General features: G+C 48.2%; 3 protein-coding genes and 2 pseudogenes across 3 annotated transcripts; 4 read left to right on the top strand and 1 right to left on the bottom strand.

The window, feature by feature from the left end:
- The first annotated feature begins 4,501 nt into the window (after positions 1-4,501).
- On the top strand, positions 4,502-6,785 carry LOC117853646 (G-type lectin S-receptor-like serine/threonine-protein kinase LECRK3; annotated as a pseudogene).
- Positions 6,526-7,584, bottom strand: LOC117853644 (G-type lectin S-receptor-like serine/threonine-protein kinase LECRK4). The gene is made up of 2 exons (XM_034735950.1): positions 7,511-7,584; positions 6,526-7,468 (listed from the first exon to the last, which is right to left on the bottom strand). Exons 1-2 carry the CDS (start codon positions 7,582-7,584, stop codon positions 6,526-6,528), a joined length of 1,017 nt encoding a protein of 338 aa, XP_034591841.1.
- A 2,851-nt stretch (positions 7,585-10,435) lies between these two features.
- LOC117853643 (G-type lectin S-receptor-like serine/threonine-protein kinase LECRK2) lies at positions 10,436-12,973 on the top strand. Its single transcript, XM_034735949.1, has one exon. It carries the CDS (start codon positions 10,436-10,438, stop codon positions 12,971-12,973), a length of 2,538 nt encoding a protein of 845 aa, XP_034591840.1.
- A 2,482-nt stretch (positions 12,974-15,455) lies between these two features.
- Positions 15,456-24,964, top strand: LOC117853642 (G-type lectin S-receptor-like serine/threonine-protein kinase LECRK2; annotated as a pseudogene).
- Positions 16,443-19,402, top strand: LOC140222515 (uncharacterized). The gene is made up of 3 exons (XM_072293257.1): positions 16,443-16,763; positions 18,241-19,104; positions 19,212-19,402. The coding sequence occupies exons 1-3, from the start codon at positions 16,724-16,726 to the stop codon at positions 19,256-19,258; spliced, it is 951 nt and encodes a 316-aa protein (XP_072149358.1). The 5' UTR covers positions 16,443-16,723; the 3' UTR covers positions 19,259-19,402.
- Positions 24,965-26,526: the final 1,562 nt, after the last annotated feature.

Here is a 26,526-nt window from a genome sequence, read left to right as displayed (position 1 = left end):
GTGGTGTTCATGATCAAGTGTTTGAAAGTACTAATCTCATACCTATTATGGGATGGGGAAGCCTAGTACCTGATTGAACTAGGGCGTGGCTTATACCCCTGCTGTCCCTGGAACGAGGTTCCCATGGTGCATCATGTGGGTGCAAGTGCGGTCACAGTACGGCAGAGGCCGGGACTGTGGAGCATTGCATGCCAAGGGAAGTTTGGACCTGACACGCGCCTGGGAATTGATGGGTACGGCCGACACAGGAAGCGGCCCTTGTGGTGCGCTGATGTCGTGAGGTTAGGTTCACCATGCAAGGTTAAGAAACTCGAATCGATTCGTCTGCCTCTCACAGTTTGAGACTGCTTGATCGCTATGTCACCCTGAGTAAGAAAGGAATCTGATGATGATATGGTTTTGTGATGATATATATATACCCCTTTGGTTGGTTCTATGATTGCTTAGAATAGGTTGCAAACTTAGAATGGATAATGAACTTAGAACCGGAGCTAAAACTTGAAAGTAGGGATACACCTAGCGCTTTTGGCAAACAAACCCCTCAGCCAAAAAGCCTTGCATGCTAGAAGAGGTAGTTTAGCACGCTCCCTGTCGGTTAAGTCTTGTTGAGCTTAGTAGCTCAGCCTTGTTGTGGCTCTTCTTTTTCAGGTGAAGTTGTTGTTTCTGAGCCTCCTCCTGTTGGCACTTGGCCGCCCCAACTCCCTCCGGGTTGGACGGTTGAGTGGGATCCCTCCTCGGACGGCGAGGAGAGGGATCATTGACGTCCCGGTTGGCCTCACCAGGGATGTCCGACCCCGACGAAGTAGCTTCCGCTCGTTGTTTTACCTTCTGTTGCTTTTCTTTTGAACCGTGTAAACTCTGATGTTGTTTCATAACCAAACTAAATGGTTAATTTGTTAACTTGGTGGACTTGTTGTATTCTCTGGAACCGCTCACCTTCGTGTGGGTTTGCTATTCGGTCCTGTTCAAGTGGTTAAATCGGATGAAATCCGACGGCACTTCGTGTTTACTTGGTTTAGGCGTGAGTGTCGCGTATCATGCGACTAAATCATGTTTAATCAAGCAAATCCGAAGTGGATCCGCCACAGCTAGTCTCCCGGTTCCCTTGCCCACTCCTCCCTCCCGTCGCCGCCTCCTCGACTCCTGTCGCTCTCCGCCTCTCTCTCGTCCTCTCGCACCTCTCTAGATCTAGATGACTAGATCCACTCTTCGGCCGCTCTCGTCATCTCCTTGATAGATCTGTTGTTCATCGACCTCGCCGGCTGCTCTTGTGCATTCATTTCTTTCCAAAAGTTGTTTCATATGTGATGTGTAGGAATGAGTAGAAACTTGCTAGTCTTCACTGATTTGTCAGACTGAATTACATTTCTTACCCTTGTTATTGAGCTTCTGAAGCAATCACTGCTGCCTTAGTATATGTACTATCAAACTTCTGTCTTTTGGAGATCACGATATTTCTTCTATTTACCATGCTTATGTTTCTATCCATCTGTCTTGTAGTTTCTATGCTTATGTTATTCACTGCTTGATCTCGCTTCTTATCTTCTCTGTGTCACTGTGTGTAGGGCGTTGGCCAACGCGGTCCATTGAGGGACCAGAGCATCGACGATGGACGACAACGAGGAGTTCCAGGGGCACACCTACAACGATAAGCTTTGGATGCTGAGCCAGCATCTAGATGACGAGAGTGACCTAGAGGCAAAGCGGGCAGAGCTCTTCGGTGGCAACGCTGCCAAACCAATTGACGTCGCTGATGGCGGTGATAACGGTGCTGGTGAAGTTGCTGCTGTTGCTACTGCTGATTCAGACACGGTGAGCAGCAGCACCAAGAGGAGCCGTTCCACCACCTCTGAATGCTAAAAGGACTTCGAAAAAATCTTCAAGGACATCGATGGTAAAAAGGTAAGAGTATCTGCCAAGCGCATTCATTGTGCCACTATATATGCTGCTCGATCTACTATTGGCACTAGCCATCTAAACCGGCATGTTGAGAAATACCCAGAGAGGAAGTCAAAGCTTCGTGTTTCCCAGTCTTTGCTCTAGTTTAATTTGAATAGAAGTGTCCATCACTGATATTACACTTCTGAGGTAGCTCGTACTCAGCTATGTCATTTGATTACTTGACTTGATCTTCCTCTATGCTTTGGTGAATCTGCTGCATTTGAAGAGTACATTAAGCTTGCTCATAATCCTAGATTTTCTACTGTCTCTAGACAAATCACCACTAGAGATTTCAGCAAGTACTTTAATGATTGCCGTGCTAAGCTTATTTCAACTATTTCTATCACTTCTGATATCTGGTCTGGTAATGCTAAGGAAGATTACCTTAGTGTGGTTGCTCATTATGTTAATGTTGATTAGCAATTAGAGAAGAGGATAATTGGTTTTAGGCTCATTGATGAAGGCTAGAACATTGCTGATCGTGTGATTGCTGTGCTTGAGGAGTATGGTTTGATTTCAAAGGTATTTTTTGTTACTTTGGATAATGCCTCTGCTAGTACCAATGCTATTGAGAAACTGAGTCCTAAATTATTTGCTTATATTGGTAAAGTGTTCTTGCATCAGTGTTGTGCTTGTCATATCATTAATCTTATGATTAAATCTGCCTTGCATGAGATTAAGAAATATCTTAAAGCATATAGAATTGTAATTCTTTCCTCAATTATTCTAACCAGCGCATTGCTGCTTTTAAAAGATTCTGCCTTGTTGTGAATGTTCGTCTTAGGAAGTTTGGTTTGGATATGGATGTCAGGTGAAACTCCATATACCTAATGCTTAAGTATCTGATCCCTTATAGGCAGACATTTAATATTTTCATTGAGACTAACTATCGCAGGGGTGAACATGAGCTTTTACTTTTGATAGAAGATCACTGGACTGTTGCAGAAAGTATATTATCATTCATTGAACTATTTTATGATTCTACTGTTGCACTTTCTGGTGTTTATTATCCTACAACTCCACTTATGTTGCATCAGCTTATTTTGATTGCTAAGCATCTAAAATATTATAAAAATGATAAATTCCTTAGGCTTGTAGTTGTTCCTATGAAAGTTGATATCTTAAATACTGGAGGGATATTTCAATGCTTTAACTGTTGCATTCATCTTGGACCCTAGAGTTAAATTGAAAGGTTTTCAAAATGTGCTCAGGTTGTTATTAGTACTGATTATTCTGCTTACTTCGCTGATGTAAAAGTTGAACTTTCTACTACATTTAAGTTGTATGATGACAAGTTTGGTGCGGTTAAATTGCAAAGGCATCCACCGCCATCCAGTTCTAGTAAGGAAAAAATGCTTGGGATGACATTTTTTCAAGTGGTGGTGATGGTGATGTATCTACTTTTGGACTTGGTGATTTCCTTGGTACTTCTTTCTCCACCCCTTCTCACGCTTTGCCTCCCGCTTTGTCTAGAAGATTATCTGCAAGTGCTTTGCTGCAAGCAGCAAGCACTAGTGCAACTAGTATGGGTATTGGCTCTGAACTCTATCTACTTGCACAATGACACTGTCACCCATTTTGATGATAGCTTCAGCATCTTGATTTGGTGGTATGAGTATAAACGAACTTATCCAGTTCTGTCAATCTTAGCTAAAGATATTCTAACTGTGCCTATCTCTACAGTATCATCAGAGCCTGCTTTTAGTACATCTGGCAGGATCATCGAGGAGAGGCAGCGTCAATTGAGCTCTGAGTTGGTGGAGATGATCTCTTGCGTCAAGAACTGGGAGGCTGCAGAAGCAAGAATTTAGAACCTGGTGGAGGATCAGGAATTTGAAGATAGTTTTACTAATTTGTATCTAGATGTTTCTAGTGATTCAGAAATAACTTTGAACTACTTTAATGTTTATTTGATTGAGCTAGGCTACACTTTTTTTTCCTATCTAGGGTTTCTCATGAGGTGTGAGTTTTACCTAGATAGGTTTTTAATGAAGCAGTCATTGCACCAGCTCAAACTTTTGAAATTGTTAGTCTCTTCTCTGAGTTGTGATTGTGGTCTAAGTTGTGCTATGATGTGAATTCTATGACTTTGATGAAAAATGTTGCGTCTCCTTAACTTGAAGTTTTGGTTGAGTGGTGGCTGACCTATGGTGCCTGGTCTAGCACTAACACGATAGGCACTACCGTGCCATCGTGGACCCGGCACGATAAAAAGGCTATAGTGTCAGGCCTGGGCTGGTAATTCGGTACGCAATGCCGGCCCGGCCCGGCACGAATAAGTCATCAGGCCTGCTTAGTGCTAGGTTAAATCAGGCAAGCGCCGGGCGGCCGATCTGACCATATGCAGCTCAAATCGTCCGAGTGAAGTCGGCCGGACTAGTTGACTGGGTCGGAAACCCGCATTGGCCCACCGGCGACTAATCGTGCCAGGGCCCAGAAACCATTTTTTTTCCCAAACCCCGAGCAACTTAATTAAGAAAGACACACGTAGTAGTACACGGCAATGCAGCAACACTCTTCTGCTTGCTCTCGGCGCCGTAGCAACGAAGCTGCTGCCATCATGCCGGCGCTTGCTCTCCTCCGCCTGGCCCTCTTGATCACCGTTCTGGTGCAACAAGCTCGTCTGCTGCCGGCGGCGGCGGCCCGAATGAACCTGACGGCGGGAGGCACCCTGAAGCCGCCCGGCTACATCACTAGCCCATCCGGGAGCTTTGCCTTCGGCTTCCGCGCCCACGACTCCGACCCGACCAAGTTCCACCTCGCCACATGGTTCCGCTTCGGCGGCGACGACGACTCCCGGCCGCAGCCACAGTCCGTGGTGTGGTTCGCAAAGGAGTCTACGATGGGCGTGACGCCCAACGCCACGGTGCGGTCCGTCCTCAGCATCCCGGCCGACGGCCAGCTCACGCTCGCCGACGGCAGCAGAGAGCTGTGGAGGGCCCCGACTACCAGCATGCAGCGTGGGTCCGTCCTCGTGCTAAGGGACTCGGGCAACGTTCAGTTCCTCAGCGATGGGGGCAATGATGTGCTCTGGGAAAGCTTCGGGTACCCGACGGACACGCTCCTGCGAGGCCAGTCTTTGAAGGGGTTTCTCTTCTCCAAGCGCGCGGACGCGGAGTTCACCACCGGCCGGTTCAGCCTGGCAGCCCAGAACGACGGCAACGTCGTCCTCTGCATGCATCGACCTCTTCACCGGTGACATATTGGAAAACGCCTACTGGGCTACGGGCACCAACACCCCAAATGGCAACACGACGATCACCTTCGACGACCAAGGCCGTCTCAGCTACACACTTTACAACGGCGCCGTCAACACCTTGATTTCTCCCGTGGTAAGCTCCAGCACTGCCAGCAGCGATTACTTCCAGTTCGCTAGAATGGAACCCGACGGCATTGTCCGAACCTCCGTCCGCCCTAAAAATGGCGGCGAGAACACGTCTTGGACGGTGTCGGGCATACTCCCCAGTGAAGGGGGCTGCAAGATGAAGACGGCGAGGATGCAAGGCATGTGTGGCCCTGGGTCTTACTGCGTGGAGGCCAAAGAACGGCTCCGATGCCTATGCCCGAGCGGGTACACTTACATCGACGCGCAGCACAGCGACAGCGGCTGCACGCCGGCGTTCGAACCACAGAGCTGCGATGGGGTCTCCGGTGACAAGAGCTCCGACGAGTTCTCACTCGCAGAGATCAGATGCCCAACACCACCTGAGAGATCTCGATATACTACAGGAAGTTCCCAGCGGTCACGGAGCAGCAGTGCCGGGATTACTGCCTCAGCGACTGCTTCTGCGCCGCCGCGCTGATGATTGGTGGATCTGATTGCGCGAAGGTGGGGGCGCTCGCGTATGGACGGCAGGGAAGCGACGTCACGACAACAGCACTGGTCAAGGTACGTAAGGGGAATACTTCTCACACGGAGAGAGCATCATCAAGGATGATGAGAAAGATACCACGTCCATACATGATCGTGGTCAGTTGCTTGGCGTCTCTCTTAATGATCACCGTTGGCAGCCTTGTGGCACTGTATAACCTCACCAGGAACAAAGTTAGCCAGCAGGCCTTGAGCTCGAGTGTGAGTTCACCTGGAAGGAGCTTTACATGGCCACCGATGGCTTCAAGGAGCTGCTGGTAAAGGAAGCTTTGGTGAAGTCTACAAAGGAAAGGTCAGGTCGCGCGCAGCTGCATCTCATCGCGGTGAAGAGGCTCGTTGCCTCAAACGAGTACAGCGAGCAGGAGTTCACAAACGAGGTGCAGTCCATTGGACAGATCCACCACCGGAACCTGGTCCGCATGATCGACTACTGCAAAGAAGATAAACACCGGATGCTGGTATTCGAGTTCATGCCGGGTGGGTCCCTCCGCAGCTTCCTCTTCAACCCCGACGTGCGGCCCCCATGGCGCTGGCGCGCCGAGGCCGCATTAGCCATTCCCCGAGGACTCGAGTATCTCCACGATGGCTGCAGCGCACCTGTCATCCATTGCGACATCAAGCCCGACAACATCCTGCTAGACGACTTGGGCGTCCCAAAGATCAATAGCTGCTGCCTTGCTCTGTTCCTGGTCCTGTTCCTGTTGGTGTAATTATTAATAACGCCATGCAAGGAGGCTGCCGATGGTGACCACCAAGAGAAAAGCCATGCAGGCGGTGACGACCTTGTAGTTGTAGGTCATTGCGGATTTCCTCCTTTTTGCCGCAGGATCCCTTACCCGCACCATGATCAGCGCCTTTGTCGTGACAGCGTTTGCCTGACGTCCGTTCATGAGCGCGGCGATCTCCGCGCAATCGGACACGTCGATAAAGAGCGCGGCGGCACCGCGCCGCAGAAGCAGTCGCTGAGGCAATAGTCTCGGCACTGCTCCTCCGTGACCGATGGGAACTTGTTGCAGTATATCGAGGTCTCCCAGGTGGTGTTCCGGAGCTCCACGAGAGTGAACTCGATCCTCGGAGCTGCTGTTCTCCCCGCCGTCGCAGCTCTGCGGCTCGAACTCCGGCATGCATCCGCTGTCCTTGTGCTGCGCGTCGGTGTGACTGTACATGTTCGGGCAGGCGCAGTTGAGTCTGTCCGTTGTCTCGACGCAGTAAGACCCCGGGGCAAACATGCCCTGCAGTTTGGATGTCCTCTTTCTGCAGCCGTCGCTTGGGAACGTGCCCGATACAATCCAAGACATGTTGCCGCCGCCGTTCTTCGGGCGGGCGTAGGCACGTACTATGCCGTCGGGATCCATCCTAGCGAACTGGAAGTGCTCGCTGACGATGGTGGATCTCACCACGGGCGAAATCAAGCTGTGGACGGTGCCGTCGTAGAGTGTGTAGTTGAGGCGGCCCTGGTCGTCGAAGGTAACCGTCGTGTTGCTGACATTGGGGCTGTTGGACTGCGAGGCCCAATAAGCATTGTCGGCGTTGTTTCCGGTGAGGAGGTCCAATAGGCATTGTTCTGGACTGCCAGGCTGAAGCGGCTGGTGGTCCGCGTCCGCGCGCTTGGAGAAGAGCTTCCCATCGGCCCGGGTGTTGGGAGCCAAGGACTGACTAAGCAGGAGCGTGTCCGTTGGGTACGAGAAGCTCTCTCACAACACTGTGCCGGAGTCGTCGAGGAACAGCAGGTTGCCGGAGTCGAGGAGTGCGACAACGGACTCGGGCACCATGTTAGGCGTCAGTGGTGGAGGGGCGTATAGGCCCGGTTCTGGACCTAGGCGGGAGGGGGGGCATGCCGGTGGGAGCCCAGATCCCTATATATTTAAGGAACGTTATGTGTTGCGTTTGTGCTCACAGCCCAGAGGAAGGTTGTCACGTAATGGTGATTAGGGATCAGCTAATGGGTTCCTCTTGTCCGTCTGCCGCCGTCGCGCTACGCTAGACTCCAACGACCAGCGCAGCGATCGTCCGCTCCAACGCTAGGATCAGCAAGACAAGTCGTCCTTCAAAGTATGCTCCGATAGTCCGATCAGTGAGTAAATCACTTGATCTGTGTACTGTTACTTGATTTGTTAGCAGTCTTTTCAAGCACTGAAACATGCATTGCTGTCAATAGAGTACGCATGGAATATTGTTTTTATTATAGATAATCCACTAATTTCGTTTTGCCTCTCTTCTAATTTGTAGTATCAACATTGTTCCATTTTATAAAAAGTCCAAATTACTCCCCTCAAGTATAATGGAAGTCCAGATAACCCCCTAAACTATGTTTTGGTTCAGTTTACTTTCTAAACTATGTCATATGGTTCAATTTACCCTTAACATATTTTGTCTTTTTATTTATCCATGCACAAGTTGAGGCTTAAGTTCAAATTTCGCAAGATGGTAGCCGACATCATAAGACACGTTAAAAAAATATATCATAAATTTTTTATCATTATTTTGATAGGTAGGATATTTAATAATAAAATGTATCCTTAAGATAAAAAATATATAAAAAAACTAATGATAAAAAATTCATAAAATATTTTTAATATAGATTATGATGTCCATTACCACCCTGCAAAGTCTCAAATTAAAATTCAATTTGTGTATAGAGAAACAAAAATGACAAATTATATTAGAAGTAGGTTGAACGAAATAACATAATTTATGGGGTAAATTGAACAAAACATAGTTTATGAGGTTATTTGGACTTTTGCTATATTAATTTAGACTTTTTCCTACTTTTGACGTTACAAATAAAAAATATATTTAGGCTAAAAGGCCCATTATATTCAGTTTGCCCAAGGGCCCTAAACCATAGAGCTGGCCCTTCAAAGCAGGAAGTTTTTCTTGTGGTGTTGGATTCTTACTAGAGGGACGAATCAGCCACGTGCGCTACTCCGATGGCCTTGTAATCTTTCATTCCATCATTCGACGATAAGAAAACGTTAAGAAATTAAACTGGAACCAGTGGCATGGCTGCTCAATTGCGCACCAAGTATTAGGAATCTAATTAGTATTGTGGGTTTCTGGTCTAGTCATGTTGGATTGAATTAGTCCCACACTAACCGTAAATCTGCATCTTCTTTTAAGAAACAATTTGCATCCCATTTGTCCACAGCATCCAAGTTTTTGCATCCCATTTGTCCACAGCATCCAAGTTCATCGATCCGTAATGACAACAACCTCGGTGTGGATCATGAGCGTCGAGAACATGTGGAAAAATATTTTGGATGTTGGCACTGGTGGTGGCTCATGGTGGCAAGAGCAACTCCAGCAGACCCTCTAAACAGCTTTCTACTTCAAGTTTAGAGGGTTAAGTAAAAAAAAATGGCACTCCAGTAGGTCCTCTACTTGACTCCCCATTTTGGGAAGACCTCCAGATTCCCCCTCCACCCTCCATTCCTAGGGATCTCTTGGGAGCCCTAGGCTATTGCTGGAATTGGAGACATTTTTGTAGCCCTTAAACAAATAGAGAGAACCCCATTTGATCTTTAGAGGCTTTGATTTGAGGGATATTACTGGAGTTCTTATAGTCTCAGTTGGGAAACCTCGAAAAAACCGGTTTCCCAACCGGAACTAAGAATTCAAGAAAGTCATAAGTCATGTGATTTTTCACGTGAAATATGCGCGAGCGTGGTGCGTGGGATTAATTCGAACTCGCGACCTCTTGCCTTCCACGTAGCTTCCTTATCTCACCAATACAGCACATGTAGTTAACTACACGACGCTTTCCTTTTAAAGTCACCCGTAGGGATTATTTTAGTCCCGATTTGTTGTAACACTAATTGGGACTAAAGATGACCCTTTGGCCCCAATTGGTATTACAAACCCGGACTAAAAGGTCTCTGGGACTACGAAATTTAAACCATAAGGATTAGTTCCAGGTCCAATTCGTTCCGAGATTATTTGTTGAGAATGGATGTCTCGTTTTCTAGTCGTGGTAAGGGTCAAGGCTGTTGAGCATCTAAGGACAGGCCGTTAATTCCCTAATGATTCAATCAAGTTTGAACAAGTCGAGATCAAGTTCAATATTCTCCCCCTTATCTCAGCTTACCTTTCGGTTCCTAACCAAACCTACACCCGTGTCTTTTCCACCTGGCATTCTGAAAAGGTATGCACGCAATTGATAAAAAGATGACGATATCACTGGTAATTCTCTATTTATTCTTTTTTGATACCTGCAGGCCGCAGCAAAGTAATCCTTACATGTCATCCACAGCGTGGACTTGAAGTCCCCACATGCCACATGGCAGCTAGCCGGCCGGCGTCCCATTGCATCATGACAGGCATAGCAATCTTCTCCTACTAATCAACAAGTAGAAGTGATGCTGATGCGTATGGCACACACCCCCGTTTTGGTGCTATTCTTTTTTGTTAACATCAGCTACCTCTCCAATTATTTCCCTACGAAAGACTAGACATTGTAGGAGTTGGAAAAAAACAAAGGTCTGAACGCACCACATCGTGTAAAATAGCCTGCCAGTGACTAGGCCGGTTTCAAGGTCGCCGGCGGCCTTTGCTGGCCGCATATGAAATATCAGCTTAGGAAAACATTGAAATTGTACAGCTCGGGACGACGAAGCTGCAGCGTCCATGGCAGCGTCGCTCCGCTTTGTTCTCCTCCCCAGCGTTCCCTCATTTCCCACGCTAGTGCTGGTGCTAATGCTGTCATCACAAGCTGGTTTCCTGCCGTCGGCACTGGCGCGCACCAACCTGACCGCAGGAGATACCCTGACGCCGCCGCACTACATCACCAGCCCGTCCGGCGGCTTCGCCTTCGGCTTCCGGTCCCTCGACGACGACGACCCTAGCAAGTTCCTCCTCGCCACATGGTTCCGCTTCAGCGATGGCAACTCCTCCCAGCCACAGCCACAGTCTGTGGTGTGGTTCGCGAAAGTGCCTCCCGAGGGCCCCACGCCGAACACCACAGCGCGGTCCGTCCTCAGCATCACGACTGACGGCCAGCTCACGCTCGCCGACGGCAGCAAAGTGCTGTGGAAGGCCCCGACTACCAGCATGGAGCGTGGGTCCGTCCTTACGCTAACCGACTCCGGCAACGTCCAGTTCCTCAGCGATGGGGACAAGGTGCTCTGGGAGAGCTTTGGGTACCCGACGGACACGCTCCTGCCTGGCCAGTCTTTGAAGGGGGTTCTCTTCTCCAAGCGCGCGGACGCGGAGTTCACCACCGGCCGGTTCAGCCTGGCAGCCCAGAACGACGGCAACGTCGTCCTCTGCGTCGACCTCTTCACCGGTGACATATCGGGAAACGCCTACTGGGGTACGCGCACCAACGGCCCCAATGGCAACACGACGATCACCTTCGACGACCAAGGCCGTCTCAGCTACACACTCTACGACGGCACAGTCAACAGCTTGATTTCGCCACCGACGAGCTCCATCGCCAGCAACAACTACTTCCAGTTCGCCAGGATGGATCCCGATGGCATCGTCCGTACCTACGTCCGCCCTAAAAACGGCGGCGAGAACACGTCTTGGACGGTGTCGGGCAAGCTCCCCAGTGAAGGGGGATGCAAACTGAAGAATGGCAGGATGCAAGGCATGTGCGGCCCGGGGTCTTACTCTGTGGAGACCAAAGAACGGCTCAATTGCCTGTGCCCGAGTGGGTACACTTACATCGACGCGCAGCACAGCGACAGCGGCTGCACGCCGGCGTTCGAGCCGCAGAGCTGCAATGGGGACTCCGGGGATAACAGCTCCGACGAGTTCTCACTGGTCGAGCTGTTGAACACCACCTGGGAGATCTCGATATACTATAAGAAGTTCCCAGCGGTCACGGAGGAGCAGTGTCGCGAGTACTGCCTCAACGACTGCTTCTGCACGGCTGCGCTGATGATCAATGGATCTGATTGCGAGCAGCTCGGCGCGCTCGCGTATGGACGGCAGGGAAACGACGTCACGACGAACGCGCTGATCAAGGTGCCGAAGGGGAATACTTCTCACGCGGAGAGGCAATCAGCAAGGACGAGAATACTACTACGTCCGTACAAGATCATCACCATCTGCTTGGCCTTTCTTTCAGTGATCACCGTGGGCGGCCTTGTGGCACAATATTACCTCACCAGGAGGAGAGATAGCCAGCAGCAGTTGAGCTCGAGCGTGAGAGCGTTCAGCTGGAAGGAGCTTTACCAAGCCACCAATGGCTTTGAGAAATTGCTGAGGAAAGGAAGCTTCGGGGAGGTCTACAAAGGCATGATAAGATTACCACAGCCGCATCTCATCGCCGTGAAGAAACTCATCAACTCGAACGACTATAGCGAGCAGGAGTTCACCAACGAGGTGCAGTCCATCGGGCAGATCCACCACAGGAACCTCGTCCGCATGATCGGCTACTGCAAGGAAGGCAAGCACCGGATGCTGGTTTTCGAGTTCATGCCAGGCGGGTCTCTCCGTGGCTTCCTCTTCAACCCCGAGAAGCGACCTCCATGGCAGTGGCGCGCCGAGGCTGCGCTCGCCATTGCCCGAGGGCTTGAGTACCTCCATGATGGCTGCAATGCTACGATCATCCATTGCGACATCAAGCCCGACAACATCTTGCTCGACGACCGTGGCGTCCCAAGGATCACTGACTTCGGGATCTCCAAGCTGCTCGGGAGCGAGAAGGTGCACACCACGGTGACCCATGTCAGGGGCACAAGAGGGTATATCGCTCCTGAGTGGCTCCGCGGCGATGCGCGCGTGGACACTAAGGCCGACGTGTACAGCTTCGGCGTGATGTTGCTGGAAATGATCTGCTGCCGGAGGTGCCAAGAACCGGTGGTGCCCGACCTGCCGCAGGACGGGGACGACGACGAGACGGTCACGCTTTTCGGTTGGGCAGCGCAGCTGGTCGGTGCGAGGAGGATGGAGCTGATGCTGCACGGGGACTACGTCGACGCCGTGGAGGACATGGAAAGAGTGGAGCAGTTCGCGCGTGTGGCGCTTTGGTGCATCGAACCGAACCCGCTGCTGCGGCCAACCATGCACCAGGTGGTGCAGATGCTGGAGACCCGAGATCGAGCTCAGGTTCAGGCGCTGCCGGACCCTCCCAACTGTTACATGGAATGGTCGCCTTCGATTCCTCAGCTAAAGATTGAAGAGAGTGAGACGGACAAGGATCAGACTTCTCCTTGATATCATGTTTCGTGTAACCCTGCACGGTGCATATAAGCTGCATAGTTCTATGGTCAAAGTTACACGATCTCCAACAATTCCTGAGTGTTATTCCGAAGTGGCCAACATTTACCGTTCTTACTTATAATAACTGTCGTCAAATGTCAAAGGAAATTCAAATATTTCACCATATTACTGTCCATTTTCTCATACTTCTTTTCTAGCATTCTAATAGTTTAACCCATTCTTCGATCAAATACATGAACTGTTGTGGCACGAATTACAGAGCATATATACAATACAATCTGATATACATTGTGCACATATCAGATTTGAAACTTTGAGAATACAATGTGATCTGTACACAATGCATCTGAACATTTGAAGCACATGCAAATCAGAATATAATAGTTCTCTCACACCATAAAGGTAATAAATAGAAGCCACTATGGTGATAGCGGACCTCTACCGTCATTGCTACAAGATAACAGATTCAAAATAATAAGTTTGGACTTATCAGTGGCTATTGCATTTAGCACTTTTTTTTATTGTGGACCGCCATTGTTATTCAGCTGCTATTCGCTATGTTGATGGTTCAAGTGACAATGACGATGGATTAAATGGAAATACGAATGTTGAAATGATGATTTAGGAAATAACAAAGAATGACATGACAAGTGATAATCTTCTTCGAATCAAATGAGAATTTAATGTTAATATGTATATATGCATCTTCTTTATATATATGTTTATTTATGCTTCTTGGTGACTCTTGTAGCGTGAGATGTAATGACTAATCAAAAACTTTAAATTCAATAAACTTGATGTTAATATTCATGTATGTCCTCAAATTTTGACTATTTCTTAATTCTCAATTCGGACTTAGCATTACTTATAGCACGCACCCCTATTTATGACCCGCTTAAAAAATACTAATATGCTAGTAGATTGCTATAAACCATGTATTACCTTAGACACCACTAAAGTATGAGTATCATAAACGAACAATAATGTATGATTATGATTCGATACCATGTATTACCTTAGACACCACTAAAGTATGAGTATCATAAACGAACAATAATGTATGATTATGATTCGATGCAATTATGTGCAAGTACAACAAAACGATATAAGCTACAGACGTTGCACGAATGAACCTCCTCTGCAATACTGCAGAGGACTTGTCCCACTGAAGTGGGAGCCCAGCTGCGAGATGGCTCGTGCGCCAGTAAGAGCAAGTCCATCTACAGTACTGCATAGGAAACGTTTCTGGCTATGGTGACATCACGAGGCACGACGTTGCCGTCCCATCGTGCCAATTCCATTGAAAAAAAGGATATGTAGAAAATGATGGTATTTTTAGCAATTGAAAGTTGGGGAATACATTGATATAACTTATTATAAACTAAATATTCATCGTTGACTAGAACTTCCTCGATGGATCCTACAAACACCATGTAAAAAAGAGTGAGTGTTACCACGTACGAGTGCAGGCGACCAGGCGTCGTCGACCTGCAGTGCCCGACTCATTCAGCAGATTTTTTTCTCGTCATGCATGAACCTGCCTGCAATCGGGTCATGACAAGACGTACACCTTAACCATCGCGGCCCCAAAAATTGGAACGTGCTTGACCAGCAACCGCGAGGTCGCCGTCTGTCGATCGCAGTCTACTTTTAACCCTGAGCGTGAGAAATACTCGCATTTCGTAGAAGACGTACGAGGTAGGACGTTGACACGACGTTGACGCCAAGTCCATTAATTATTTTTCGCGCAAACCGCACGCAGCTGGCTACAAGAGCACTCCCTCCGTCCCAAATTACTATGGTTTTTTTATACATAACTTTTGTTATATATCATATATATATATAAGTGCATGTCAAATGCTACATATTTAAAAAAATCAAAATAAACAGTAATTTAGGATGGAGGGAGTACATGTGAAGAGGAGAGAATGAAGAGAGAAAATACGGGCACATTGTAAGCTACTCCCTCTCTCCGTCCTAAATTATAGGTTGTTTTAAATTTTCTATGTTCGTATATTTCACTATACAACTAGATATAATATATATCTAGATGCATAGTAAAATATATAAATTTAAAAAAATTAAAACGACCTACAATTTAGGATGGAGGGAGTAGTATAGGAAAAAAAATACAAGGTAATTATCACTATATTCCTGGCACATATGCAAGCATTAATATGCTATAACAAACAAGCTTATGTACATAATAAACTATTGAAAAATAATTTTATTGCAGTCTCTAATATGACATATACAGATAGAACTATCTATAACCATTGGAGATGTCCTGTACTCCTGAGACTGAGACAGTAGACACACGTAACGTAGCATTGGAGTTGCTCTCATACGGAACAGTGACGCACAGACAGTACAAGTTGTTCGGTCCCGGGCTCCCGGCATCGTTTACTTCGTCTGCAGCGGCGAAAGACCTGGTCACCTGGAGTCCCAGGAAGAGTCCCAGGTTCCATACAAGCGTGAATACGACGCCACAAGATCAGATATTCGCAAAGCACATATCCGCGGCTGCTGCTACCGTCCAACTTCCAACGGCGTAGCCCCACACGAAAGCCGCGAGGGATCATGCCGGCGGCAGCGCTGCTCTGCTTTGCTCTCCGCCGCCTGGTTCCTTTCCTTGCGGCCGTGCTCGCGCTGGTGCAGCACGCTGGCTTGCTGCCGGCGGCCGAGGCGCAGGCCAACCTGACTGCCGGAGCCACCTTGACGCCGCCGGGCTACATCACCAGCCCGTCCGGCGACTTCCGCTTCGGCTTCCGCGCCCTCGATCCCGACCCCACCAAGTTCCTCCTCGCCACGTGGTTCCGCTTCGGCGACGGCAGCGGCGACTCCCCGCCCCAGCCGCAGTCCGTGGTGTGGTTCGCGAAACAGTCGAGTACCGGCTCCACGCCCGTTGCCACTCCGCAGTCCGTCCTCAGCATCACGGCCGACGGCCTGGTGCTCAGCGATGGAGGCACTCAGGTGCTGTGGAGGGTCCCGACGCCTAACATGGTGCCTGGGACAGTCCTCACACTCCTCGACTCCGGCAACCTACTGTTCCTCGACGACTCCGGCAAAGTGTTGTGGGAGAGCTTCTCGTACCCAACGGACACGCTCCTGCCGAGTCAGTCCTTGGCTCCCAGCACCCCGACCGATGGGAAGCTCTTCTCCAAGCGCGCGGACGCGGAGTTCACCACCGGCCGCTTCAGCCTGGCAGTCCAGAACGACGGCAACGTCGTCCTCTACCTGGACCTCCTCACCGGCAACAACGCCGACCACGCCTACTGGGCCTCGCAGTCCAACAGCCCCAACGTCAGCAACACGACGGTTACCTTCGACGACCAGGGCCGCCTCAACTACACACTCCACGACGGCACCGTCCACAGCTTGATTTCGCCGGTGGTGAGATCCACCGTCGGCGACGGCGAGCACTTCCAGTTCGCTAGGATGGACCTGTTAGATTGATCTCTTTCCCGATTAGCCCAAAGGCCAATCAGGACCTTGATCTGCGCCCTGATCGGGGGCGCTCACCCTATCAATGGGTGGTGGGCTCCAGTCGCGCTGCGCTATATAAACAGGGTGGGGGACCCGGCTCGGCTCACGAGGTTCGCCGTAGCCTGCCACCCCCACCGACACACACCTACCGATCTAGGTTGCGCAGTAGCGGCGGGAAGCACCACCGCCACCTCACCGCCGACCGGAGTCGGCACTGCGCGTCGCTGCCTTGCGCAGACTCCGTCAACAGAACCCGCGATGGCCAGCAGCTCTGCTGCTCCCACCTCTAGGGGTGAAGGTACCCCAATTCTCTCACTCTCACACTAGGCACTCACCAGGAACTCCTTGCCCCCTCATGTCTCTCTCGAACCCGACTAGATGTGCTCTAGTGATCCTAGGCTAGGCCCTAACAATGGTATCAGACACCTCCTAGACGTCCTTCTAGATCGGGAAAAAAAAATAGATCGAGGAAAAGAAGAAGACAGCAAAGAAACAGATTTTGAAATCCTAACCCTAACCCTAGATCTAAAGAAAGGGGGACGCGGGAACACTTACCTGCTGTCGCCTTCACCGCCGCCGGCCATCGCCGGCGAGTGGCAAAGGCCGGCCGAGCCTCGGGCTCGCCAGGGAACAACTCCACCCGAACCACCGGCGCATCCGCTCGGGGCTCGGGGGAGGGCGCAAAAGCACCACCACAGGACCGCTCGACGGCGGCGCGCCCAACCCTCGGGGTGGACGCGCTCGCCGGCGAGGGGACCCGCGGTGGCGCCGGCCCTTTTCTCCATCTGGATCTTGACTTTTCGGATCTTGGAGGGAGGAAGGGGGGAGGATAGAAAAGAGGGGAGGAGGGGGGCTGCCGCGGCCGTGCGCCGGCGGGGCCATCCCTCCACCGCCGCCGCCGGCCATCGCCGGGCGCGGGAGAGATAGCCCCATCGCCGCCGCCGCCGCGGCGAGAGCACGCGGGGGAAAGAATGAAATGGCTAGGGTTTCTGGGGGAGCCGGCGTTCCGCCGGTTTTGTTCCGCCGAAAATGGCGCCTGGCCGTCAGATCTGGACGGACGGTCGTGATCGACCGGGCCACTTTCGGCCCAGGCGGGACGCGGCGGCAGGCCGCTTTCGCGGCCCAGGCCCAGGTTGCGGTCTGCTCACCAGCGGCCGCGCGGGAGGTTGAGCGCCGGGCTGTTTTTCGTGGGCCGCGTTAGCGGGCCGGCTGCACCGCGTTAGCAGGCCGCCTGCGTCGCGCGAGCGGGCCGCGCGCGGGAACGGGCTGTGGGCCGTTTTCGCGCGTGGGCCGTATTTCGCGTTTTGCACAGTAACTTCTGATATTTTGTTTTTTCTATTTCCAGAAGCATTTAATTGATGTTTTTTGCATAGTTTTAGTCTCTAATCTAATTTGAACCAACAGGATAATTTGTATTAGAGATTAATAAAGTTTTGTACAGTGTTTTGCTTCTGAAAATAGATTTATTTCACAGTTTCCGCTGCAAAAGTCATATTTATTGCTCCATTTAAATTTAATTTGAACCAACGAGACAATTAAATTTTGTGAGAGCATGATAAAGTTAATTAGATCATGGTGCTGTTATTTTCTGACCAACGTTGTTAATAACTGTATCATGATTTAAAAAGTTATTTTGATGCTTTTATTTCTATTTCTGCCCAACGGTGATATAGTTTTAAATTGCATCAACAGTTGTATGTTTTATTTTTTGACCAACGTTGGAAATGAATCATGCAATTGTCGTTATGATCTCACTTATGGATTGTAAATTTCAGGATCATTCAACTTAATGGCGTGTCTCAAAGAGATACCCATTCTGAAAGGCAACAACTATACAGAATGGAGGAAGAAGATTGAGTTCTCCTTCGTTTGTGGAGAAGTTGACTGGGTGCTGACCACACCGCAGCCACAAGCTCCGCAGAAGCCAGTAAGGGCTGATGGTGATGATGATGCTGCATGGCAGCAAAAGGAGAGGGACTATGCTCCACTGGAGTTGGCATACACCCTTGAAAATAAACAGTGGACCACTGCCAACAAGAAATGTATGGCTTTGGTAAAGAATACGATTGAGCCTGCCATTTTGGGCTCGATCGCAGAGTGTGACTCCGTTTCAGAGTACCTCGACAAGATAAGGAATCAGTTCACTGGTTCCTCAAAGATATATGCTACCCAGCTGTTCAAGCAGCTGGCAACAGAGAGGTATAATGGCGGAGGGACTGGCATAAGAGATCACATCATGAGGATGTATAACTTGGCAGCACAGCTGAAGCCTATGGATCTTGAGCTCAAACCTGGGCACATTATGCATTTGGTTTTTGCTTCTCTGCCTAAAGAGTTTGACACTTTTGTTGTCAACTATAACATGCAGCCAGAACAGTGGGACATAGAGAAAATGATAGCCATGTGCGTGCAGGAAGAGGACAGACTTAGATCCTCACATGGTGGCTTATTGCACTATGTGAAGGATAACAGGAAAAAGATTGCTAACCCCTCTTTCAAGGCACGTGGAAAAGCTCCTATGCAGCAGAATCACCAAAAGCCTCTCACAGTAGACAAAGATCAATGTCTACACTGCAAGAAAAAGGGGCACTTCAAGAAAGACTGCCCCGACTGGTTAAAGTCCATAATGGCAAAAAGAGGTAAGAATACTATTTCTTTTGTAAATGAATCCTTGTATACACAGTATTCGAAATCTACTTGGTGGATTGACTCAGGTGCAACTGTTCATGTTGCAAATTCTTTACAGGGATTCCATTCGACGAGGACTACGCAAAGAAGCGAAAGATGCGTTGAAGTCGCAAATGGAGTCCAAGCAGAAGTTGAAGCTGTTGGCGATGTCTCTTTAGAGCTAGTTGATGGTTTCATGCTTGTACTTAAAGATGTGCTTTATGTTCCCTCATTACACAGAAACTTAATAAGTATTTCACGTTTGGACCATGATGGTTATGAATGTCATTTTGGTAATGGAAAGTGTGCCATTTGGTTCAATAACGCATGTGTTGGTGTTGCCATCCTTCACAATGAGTTGTATTTATTATCATTGCGTGAAAAAGTTAATTCTGTGTGTGATGTGAATATGAATGTATCCTCGTCAAAGAAAGAAACAAAGAAAAGAAAGAGAACTCATGAAATATCGTCGAAATTATGGCACTGTCGTTTAGGCCATATTTCGAGGGGGAGAATAGAAAGACTAGTTAAGAATGAAATTCTTCCTCAATTAGAGTTCTCAGACTTAGAACAATGCGTTGATTGCATTAAAGGAAAATTTGTAAAGCAAATTAAAAAAGGCGCTAAGCGTAGCACAGGAGTTTTAGAGATAATCCACACTGATATTTGTGGACCTTTTCCTGTGAAAAGTGTGGATGGCTATGACTTGTTCATAACATTCACAGATGATTACTCCCGTTATGGTTATATTTATCCAATCAAAGAAAGATCAGAAGCGTTGGATAAATTTAAGATATTTAAAGCTGAAGTTGAAAATCAGCATAACAAAAGAATCAAAATAGTAAGATCCGACCGTGGGGAGGAGTACTATGGTCGGCATACCCCATTCGGCCAAGTTCCTGGACCTTTTGCTAGGTTTTTGCAGGAAAATGGCATAGTAGCCCAGTATTCAATGCCGGGCGAACCTCAGCAAAATGGAGTAGCTGAAAGGCGTAACCGTACACTGATGGATATGGTGCGCAGCATGATGAGCTATTCCACCTTACCATTGGGACTGTGGATGGAGGCGCTGAAGACCGCCATTCACATTCTTAATAGAGTACCAAGTAAGTCGGTGCCCAAAACACCGTACGAACTATGGACAGGAAGAGTACCCTCACTAAACCATTTACGTGTGTGGGGGAGCCCAGCTGAGGCCAAAGTGTTTAACCCAAACATCGGGAAACTAGATCCCAAAACAGTAAGTTGCCACTTCATTGGCTATCCGGAAAAATCAAAGGGTTTTCGTTTCTACTGTCCAGACAGATTCACAAAGTTTGTAGAAACGAGACAGGCGATTTTCTTAGAGGATGAGATGGTGAGGGGGAGCATGGTAGCTCGAGAAATTGATCTTGAGGAGAAGCGGGTGTGTGCACCTAATCCGATGATTCAGGAACCATACTTCTCACTACCTATTATTCCCGCACCAATAGTTCCTGAGGTCGTGGTGCAAGCACCCACTACAGTCCCTGATATTGTGGTGCAGGCACCTGCTGTGATTCCACCCTGGAAACGATGAGTGAAGTTTTGGAACCTGTCCTTCAGGAGCCAGCTGAACCCATCATTACACACGAGGAAGAGTTGCAGCAGCCACCTCTGAACAGTGTGCCACAAGCAGAGGCACAGAATGTGCCTGAAAGTGAGGGGCCTAGAAGGTCTCAAAGGGTCAGAAAATCAGCCATCCCTGATTGTTATAAAGTTTATAATACAGAAGAAGTTCATATAGAAGGCGATCCCACTTCATATGAAGAAGCCATGAAAAGTGTTCACTCATCGAAGTGGCTAGAGGCCATGGAAGATGAGATGAAATCGATGAGTTCCAACAATGTTTGGGAACTTGAGGAAATTCCTAAAGAAGCCAAAACAGTAGGCTGTAAATGGGTCTACAAGACTAAACGTGACTCCAAAGGGAATATAGAAAGGTATAAGGCGAGACTTGTGGCAAAAGGTTTTACACAAAGAGAAGGAATAGATTATAATGAGACTTTTTCTCCTGTCTCATGTAAAGACTCCTTCAGAATCATAATGGCACTAGTTGCACATTTTGATTTAGAGTTACATCAGATGGATGTAAAGACGGCTTTTCTAAATGGGGATTTGGAAGAAAATGTCTACATGAAACAACCAAAGGGTTTTGTCATGGAAGACAAAGAGAATATGGGATGTCGTCTAAAGAAATCCATTTACGGACTAAAGCAAGCCTCTAGACAGTGGTATCTAAAGTTTAATGATATAATAAAGAAATTTGGGTTTCAAGAGAATATAGAGGACAATTGTGTCTATGCAAAGTTCAAGAATGGGAAATACATTTTCCTAATCCTGTATGTGGATGATATTTTGCTTGCAAGCAGTGATATCAGTCTACTGCAAGAGACAAAGAAGTTCTTGTCCTCAAACTTCGATATGAAGGATCTTGGTGAAGCAACATATGTTTTGGGCATAGAAATTCACCGAGATAGATTGAATGGGGTTCTAGGGTTATCGCAAAAGGCATATTTAGAAAAGGTTCTAAAGAAGTACAATATGCATGCGAGTAAGGCCACACCTGCTCCTATAGTCAAGGGCGACAGTTTTGGGAATTTTCAATGTCCCAGGAACCAGTACGAGATCGATCAAATGAAAGCGGTTCCATATGCTTCAGCTGTCGGAAGCTTACAGTATGCCCAAGTGTGCACTCGCCCTGACTTAGCTTTTGTCACCGGGGTTCTCGGTAGATATCAAAGTAATCCAGGTATAGAACACTGGAAAATGGTAAAGAAGGCGTTGCGCTACGCGCAAGGCACAAAAGAACTCATGCTTACATATAAGAGATCTGATTCCCTAGAGATAAAAGGGTATTCAGATGCAGACTTTGCGGGAGACAAAGATGATAGAAAATCCACGTCTGGATACGTATTCACTCTCGCAGGAGGAGCTATCTCATGGAGAAGCTCGAAACAGAAAGTAACTGCGTCATCAACGATGCATGCAGAATTCATAGCATGTCATGAGGCCACGGGGCAGGCAATGTGGCTAAAGAAATTTATACCCGGATTGAGAGTGGTTGACTGTATTCACAGACCACTAAAGATGTACTGCGACAATGAACCAGCAGTATTCTATGCTCACAACAACAAATCAAGCAATGCTTCCAAAGCCATTGAGATAAAGTTTTATGTTGTGAAAGACAGAATCCAGGATCACACTATAAGTCTCGAGCATATAAGAACAAAAGATATGCTTGCGGATCCGCTAACAAAAGGCTTACCTCCCAATGTGTTCAAAGAACACGGGCATGGGTTTAAGGGAAAGCCTATGATTCCTGGATTGGATAAGGCCCAAAAGAAACAGAATTGTTTCAAAATAGAGAGGTGTATTGTAGCTGTTGATTCTATCGGCAATCAAGCTGTGACGATGAAACATGCTCTACATATTAATCTACGATGAAACGAATAAAAGTGAAAAGTGTAAAGCTAAAAGTAAATGATGAGATCAAGGGGGAGAATGTTAGATTGATCTCTTTCCCGATTAGCCCAAAGGCCAATCAGGACCTTGATCTGCGCCCTGATCGGGGGCGCTCACCCTATCAATGGGTGGTGGGCCCCTATCGCGCTGCGCTATATAAACAGGGTGGGGGACCCGGCTCGGCTCACGAGGTTCGCCGTAGCCTGCCGCCCCCACCGACACACACCTACCGATCTAGGTTGCGCAGTAGCGGCGGGAAGCACCACCGCCACCTCACCGCCGACCGGAGTCGGCACTGCGCGTCGCTGCCTTGCGCAGACTCCGTCAACAGAACCCGCGATGGCCAGCAGCTCTGCTGCTCCCACCTCTAGGGGTGAAGGTACCCCAATTCTCTCACTCTCACACTAGGCACTCACCAGGAACTCCTTGCCCCCTCATGTCTCTCTCGAACCCGACTAGATGTGCTCTAGTGATCCTAGGCTAGGCCCTAACAGGACCCCGACGGCATAGTACGTGCCTACGCCCGCCCGAAGAACGGCGGCGGCAACACGTCTTGGATTGTATCGGGCGCGTTCCCAAGCGACGGCTGCGGCAAGAGGACATCCAAGCTGCAGGGCATGTGCGGCCCGGGATCTTACTGCGTGGAGACAACGGACAGGCTCAACTGCGTCTGCCCGAACAAGTACAGTTACACCGACGCGCAGCACAAGGACAACGGATGCACGCCGGAGTTCGAGCCGCAGAGCTGCGAGGGCGGGGAGAACAGAGGCAGCTCCGAGGAGTTCACTCTCGTGGAGCTCCTGAACACCACCTGGGAGACCTCGATATACTACAACAAGTTCCCATCGGTCACGGAGGAGCAGTGCCGAGACTATTGCCTCAGCGACTGCTTCTGCACCGCCGCACTGTTTATCGACGGATCCGACTGCGCGGAGGTCGCCGCGCTCACGAACGGACGGCAGGAAAACAGTGTCACGACAAAGGCGCTGATCAAGGTGCGGACAAGGGATCCTGCGGCAAAAAGGAGGAAATCCGCAATGACCTACAAGGTCATCACCGTCTGCCTGGCTTTTCTCTTGGTGATCACCATCGGCGGCCTCCTGGCATGGCGTTATTACCCCGCCAGGAACAGGAACAGAGCAAGGCAGCAGCTATTGAGCTCGAGCGTAAGAGCGTTCAGCTGGAAGGAGCTTTACCAGGCTACCAATGGCTTCGAGAAATTGCTGGGCAAAGGGAGCTTCGGCAAGGTGTACCTGGGAACGATGAGATCCCCACAGCCGCATCTCGTTGCCGTGAAGAAACTCATCGACTCGAACGAGTATAGCGAGCAAGAGTTCACCAACGAGGTGCAGTCCATCGGTCAGATCCACCACCGGAACCTCGTCCGCATGATCGGCTACTGCAATGAAGGTAACCACCGGGTACTGGTGTTCGAGTTCATGCCAGGTGGGTCCCTCCGCAGCTTCCTATTCAACCCAGAAAAGCAGCCACCGTGGCGCTGGCGCGCCGAGGCCGCGCTCGCCATCGCGCGGGGGCTTGAGTACCTCCATGACGGCTGCAGCGGCCCGATCATCCACTGCGACATCAAGCCAGATAACATCCTATTGGACGGTCACGGAATCCCGAGGATCACCGACTTTGGCATCTCCAAGCTGCTCGGGAGCCAGCAGGTGCACGCCACCGTGACCCACGTCAGGGGCACAAGAGGGTACATCGCCCCCGAGTGGCTCCGCGGCGACGCGCGAGTGGACACAAAAGCGGACGTCTACAGCTTCGGTGTCGTGCTGTTGGAGATGATCTGCTGCCGGAGGTGCCAGGAGCAGGTGGTGCCCGACTCCGACCTGCCAGAGGGAGCGGGCGCCGACGAGACGGTCACGCTGTTCGGATGGGCGGCGCAGCTGGTACAAACCCGGAGGACGGAGCTGATGCTGCGCAGCAGGCATGACGGCGCAGACGCCGTGGATGACATGGAGAGGGTGGAGCGGTTCGCGCGCGTGGCGTTGTGGTGCATCGAGCCGAACCCGGCGCTGCGGCCGACCATGCGTCAAGTGGTACAAGTGCTGGAGACTAGTCAGGTTCGAGTCGAGGTGCCGCCTGATCCTCCCGGCTGTTACGTGGAATCATCGCAGCCTTTAATTCCACAGCTCAACTAAATGAATGATCTTCTTTGAGAAAATCTCACAAAGCTACATGTAGTCGCTTATTTGGTCATGCCTGAAGAATTGTAGTGGAAGCGCGCAACGCAGTTTGCTAAAGTAAAATATTACGCATACGACACGGCCATCTGATCGGTGTGCATGTACGACCAGCACGAACCCTGCTCCTGCGCGCCTGTACTGTAGTCTTGATCCTGACTTGTGGTACACCAGTAGGATGGCTATGTATATTAGTAGGATGACTTGTCGTTGACTTTTGCTCTAACTTTGATCAACAATACTAATAAATCAGATTTACTAGACAGCGATCGTTTGACTTTTTAACTTTATCTCAATCGCTTTCTTTGGGGTGTCAAAAAAGAAGGTTTATGGTTTCTTGATTATTAAGTTCACTCTTCACTCAGACGACATCAGAGTATCAGGCACGTTCGAGCATCTGTCACATTCAAAGTCCATCCCATAAATTTTAATAAGATTCCTCAAACAAAAAATGGGCTTTTTCCGCCGAAGTCTTTTAGTGAGACCACGCGCTACAAAAAAGCCTACTGGTTAGACTCTACTAGTCCATTAACCCGTGCTCCCGCACGGGCTAATATGTTTAGAAGTTATTGTATTTAAAAATTATTTAGAAATTAAACTCCTAGCTAATAATGAAAATTGTTTACCTACTACTCTCTTATTTTTCAATACTTCAACATAATACTTATATAGATATATACCTATCTTTGTACAGTTGTGATTGATTTTTAATTAATAATTACTCAATGCACTTTTTCATCCATATTCATATTTTTTCCATTTTGTATCACACCTCCAATCCTCCATACATTATATTTAGCATACAAATCAATATTTTTCATCGATTCCTCACATACATGTATAAATGGTCTAAATGGTGGCACTCATCATGTGTATATACTTTAACTTAGTATTTTTATATTAACAATGACATAAATAGGTAATTTAAAATCATATATTAGTTTACTTTTTGACATTTCTGTATGATGCACATGAAGATAATTATATTAAGATTTAGGTGTTTACTTTAGGTTATTTTTAATAACGACATACGTGGATAACATAGATAAATTTTAGAATGACATTTTAAGTTATGCTTTATAATGATGTGTATTAGTAAATTGGATGAAAGTTACGGGGTTACTTTAGATTATTTTTTATAATAGCTGAGCTCGGTAATTGAAATATAGGTTTAGAGCTCATTTTTGAATATTTTCACAATGATAGTGGTGGGTAACTTTTTAGAAAATATAATAGATCAATGGCTATGATTATTAGAGTTTACAGGATTGGTGGTTGACGTTTTTAATTTTTATGAGAATTTGTCTCTTTTTTTTTGCTTGTCTCATGGGAAGTAATGCGGAGCCTCCAATGGAAAAAAATAAGACTACATTGTAAAAAAACTATTACCATAAGTTAGCTCTCGTTTATTAAATATTCGAACACACAATGCTTATGTAGATATTAGCTAAAAAAACTATTACCATAAGCTAGCTCTCATTTATTAAATATTCGAACACACAATGCTTATGTAGATATATACTTAATATCTTCATCCAATTGTGATAGATTTTAGTTAGTAATTACTCTATAATATTTTCATCCACATTTATAATTTTTAACTTTTCACTTTGCATCGTAGGTATGCGTTTGAATTTGTTTAATGAATCTTAAGTTTGAGATACAATTTTAGCATAGAAATCTATATTCTCATCACTTTATATCCTTATAAATGGT

This window comes from Setaria viridis, chromosome 4 (assembly GCF_005286985.2).
Source record: "Setaria viridis chromosome 4, Setaria_viridis_v4.0, whole genome shotgun sequence".
Classification (NCBI taxonomy): Eukaryota; Viridiplantae; Streptophyta; class Magnoliopsida; order Poales; family Poaceae; genus Setaria; species Setaria viridis.
This window is presented reverse-complemented; position numbering and strand designations above follow the sequence as displayed.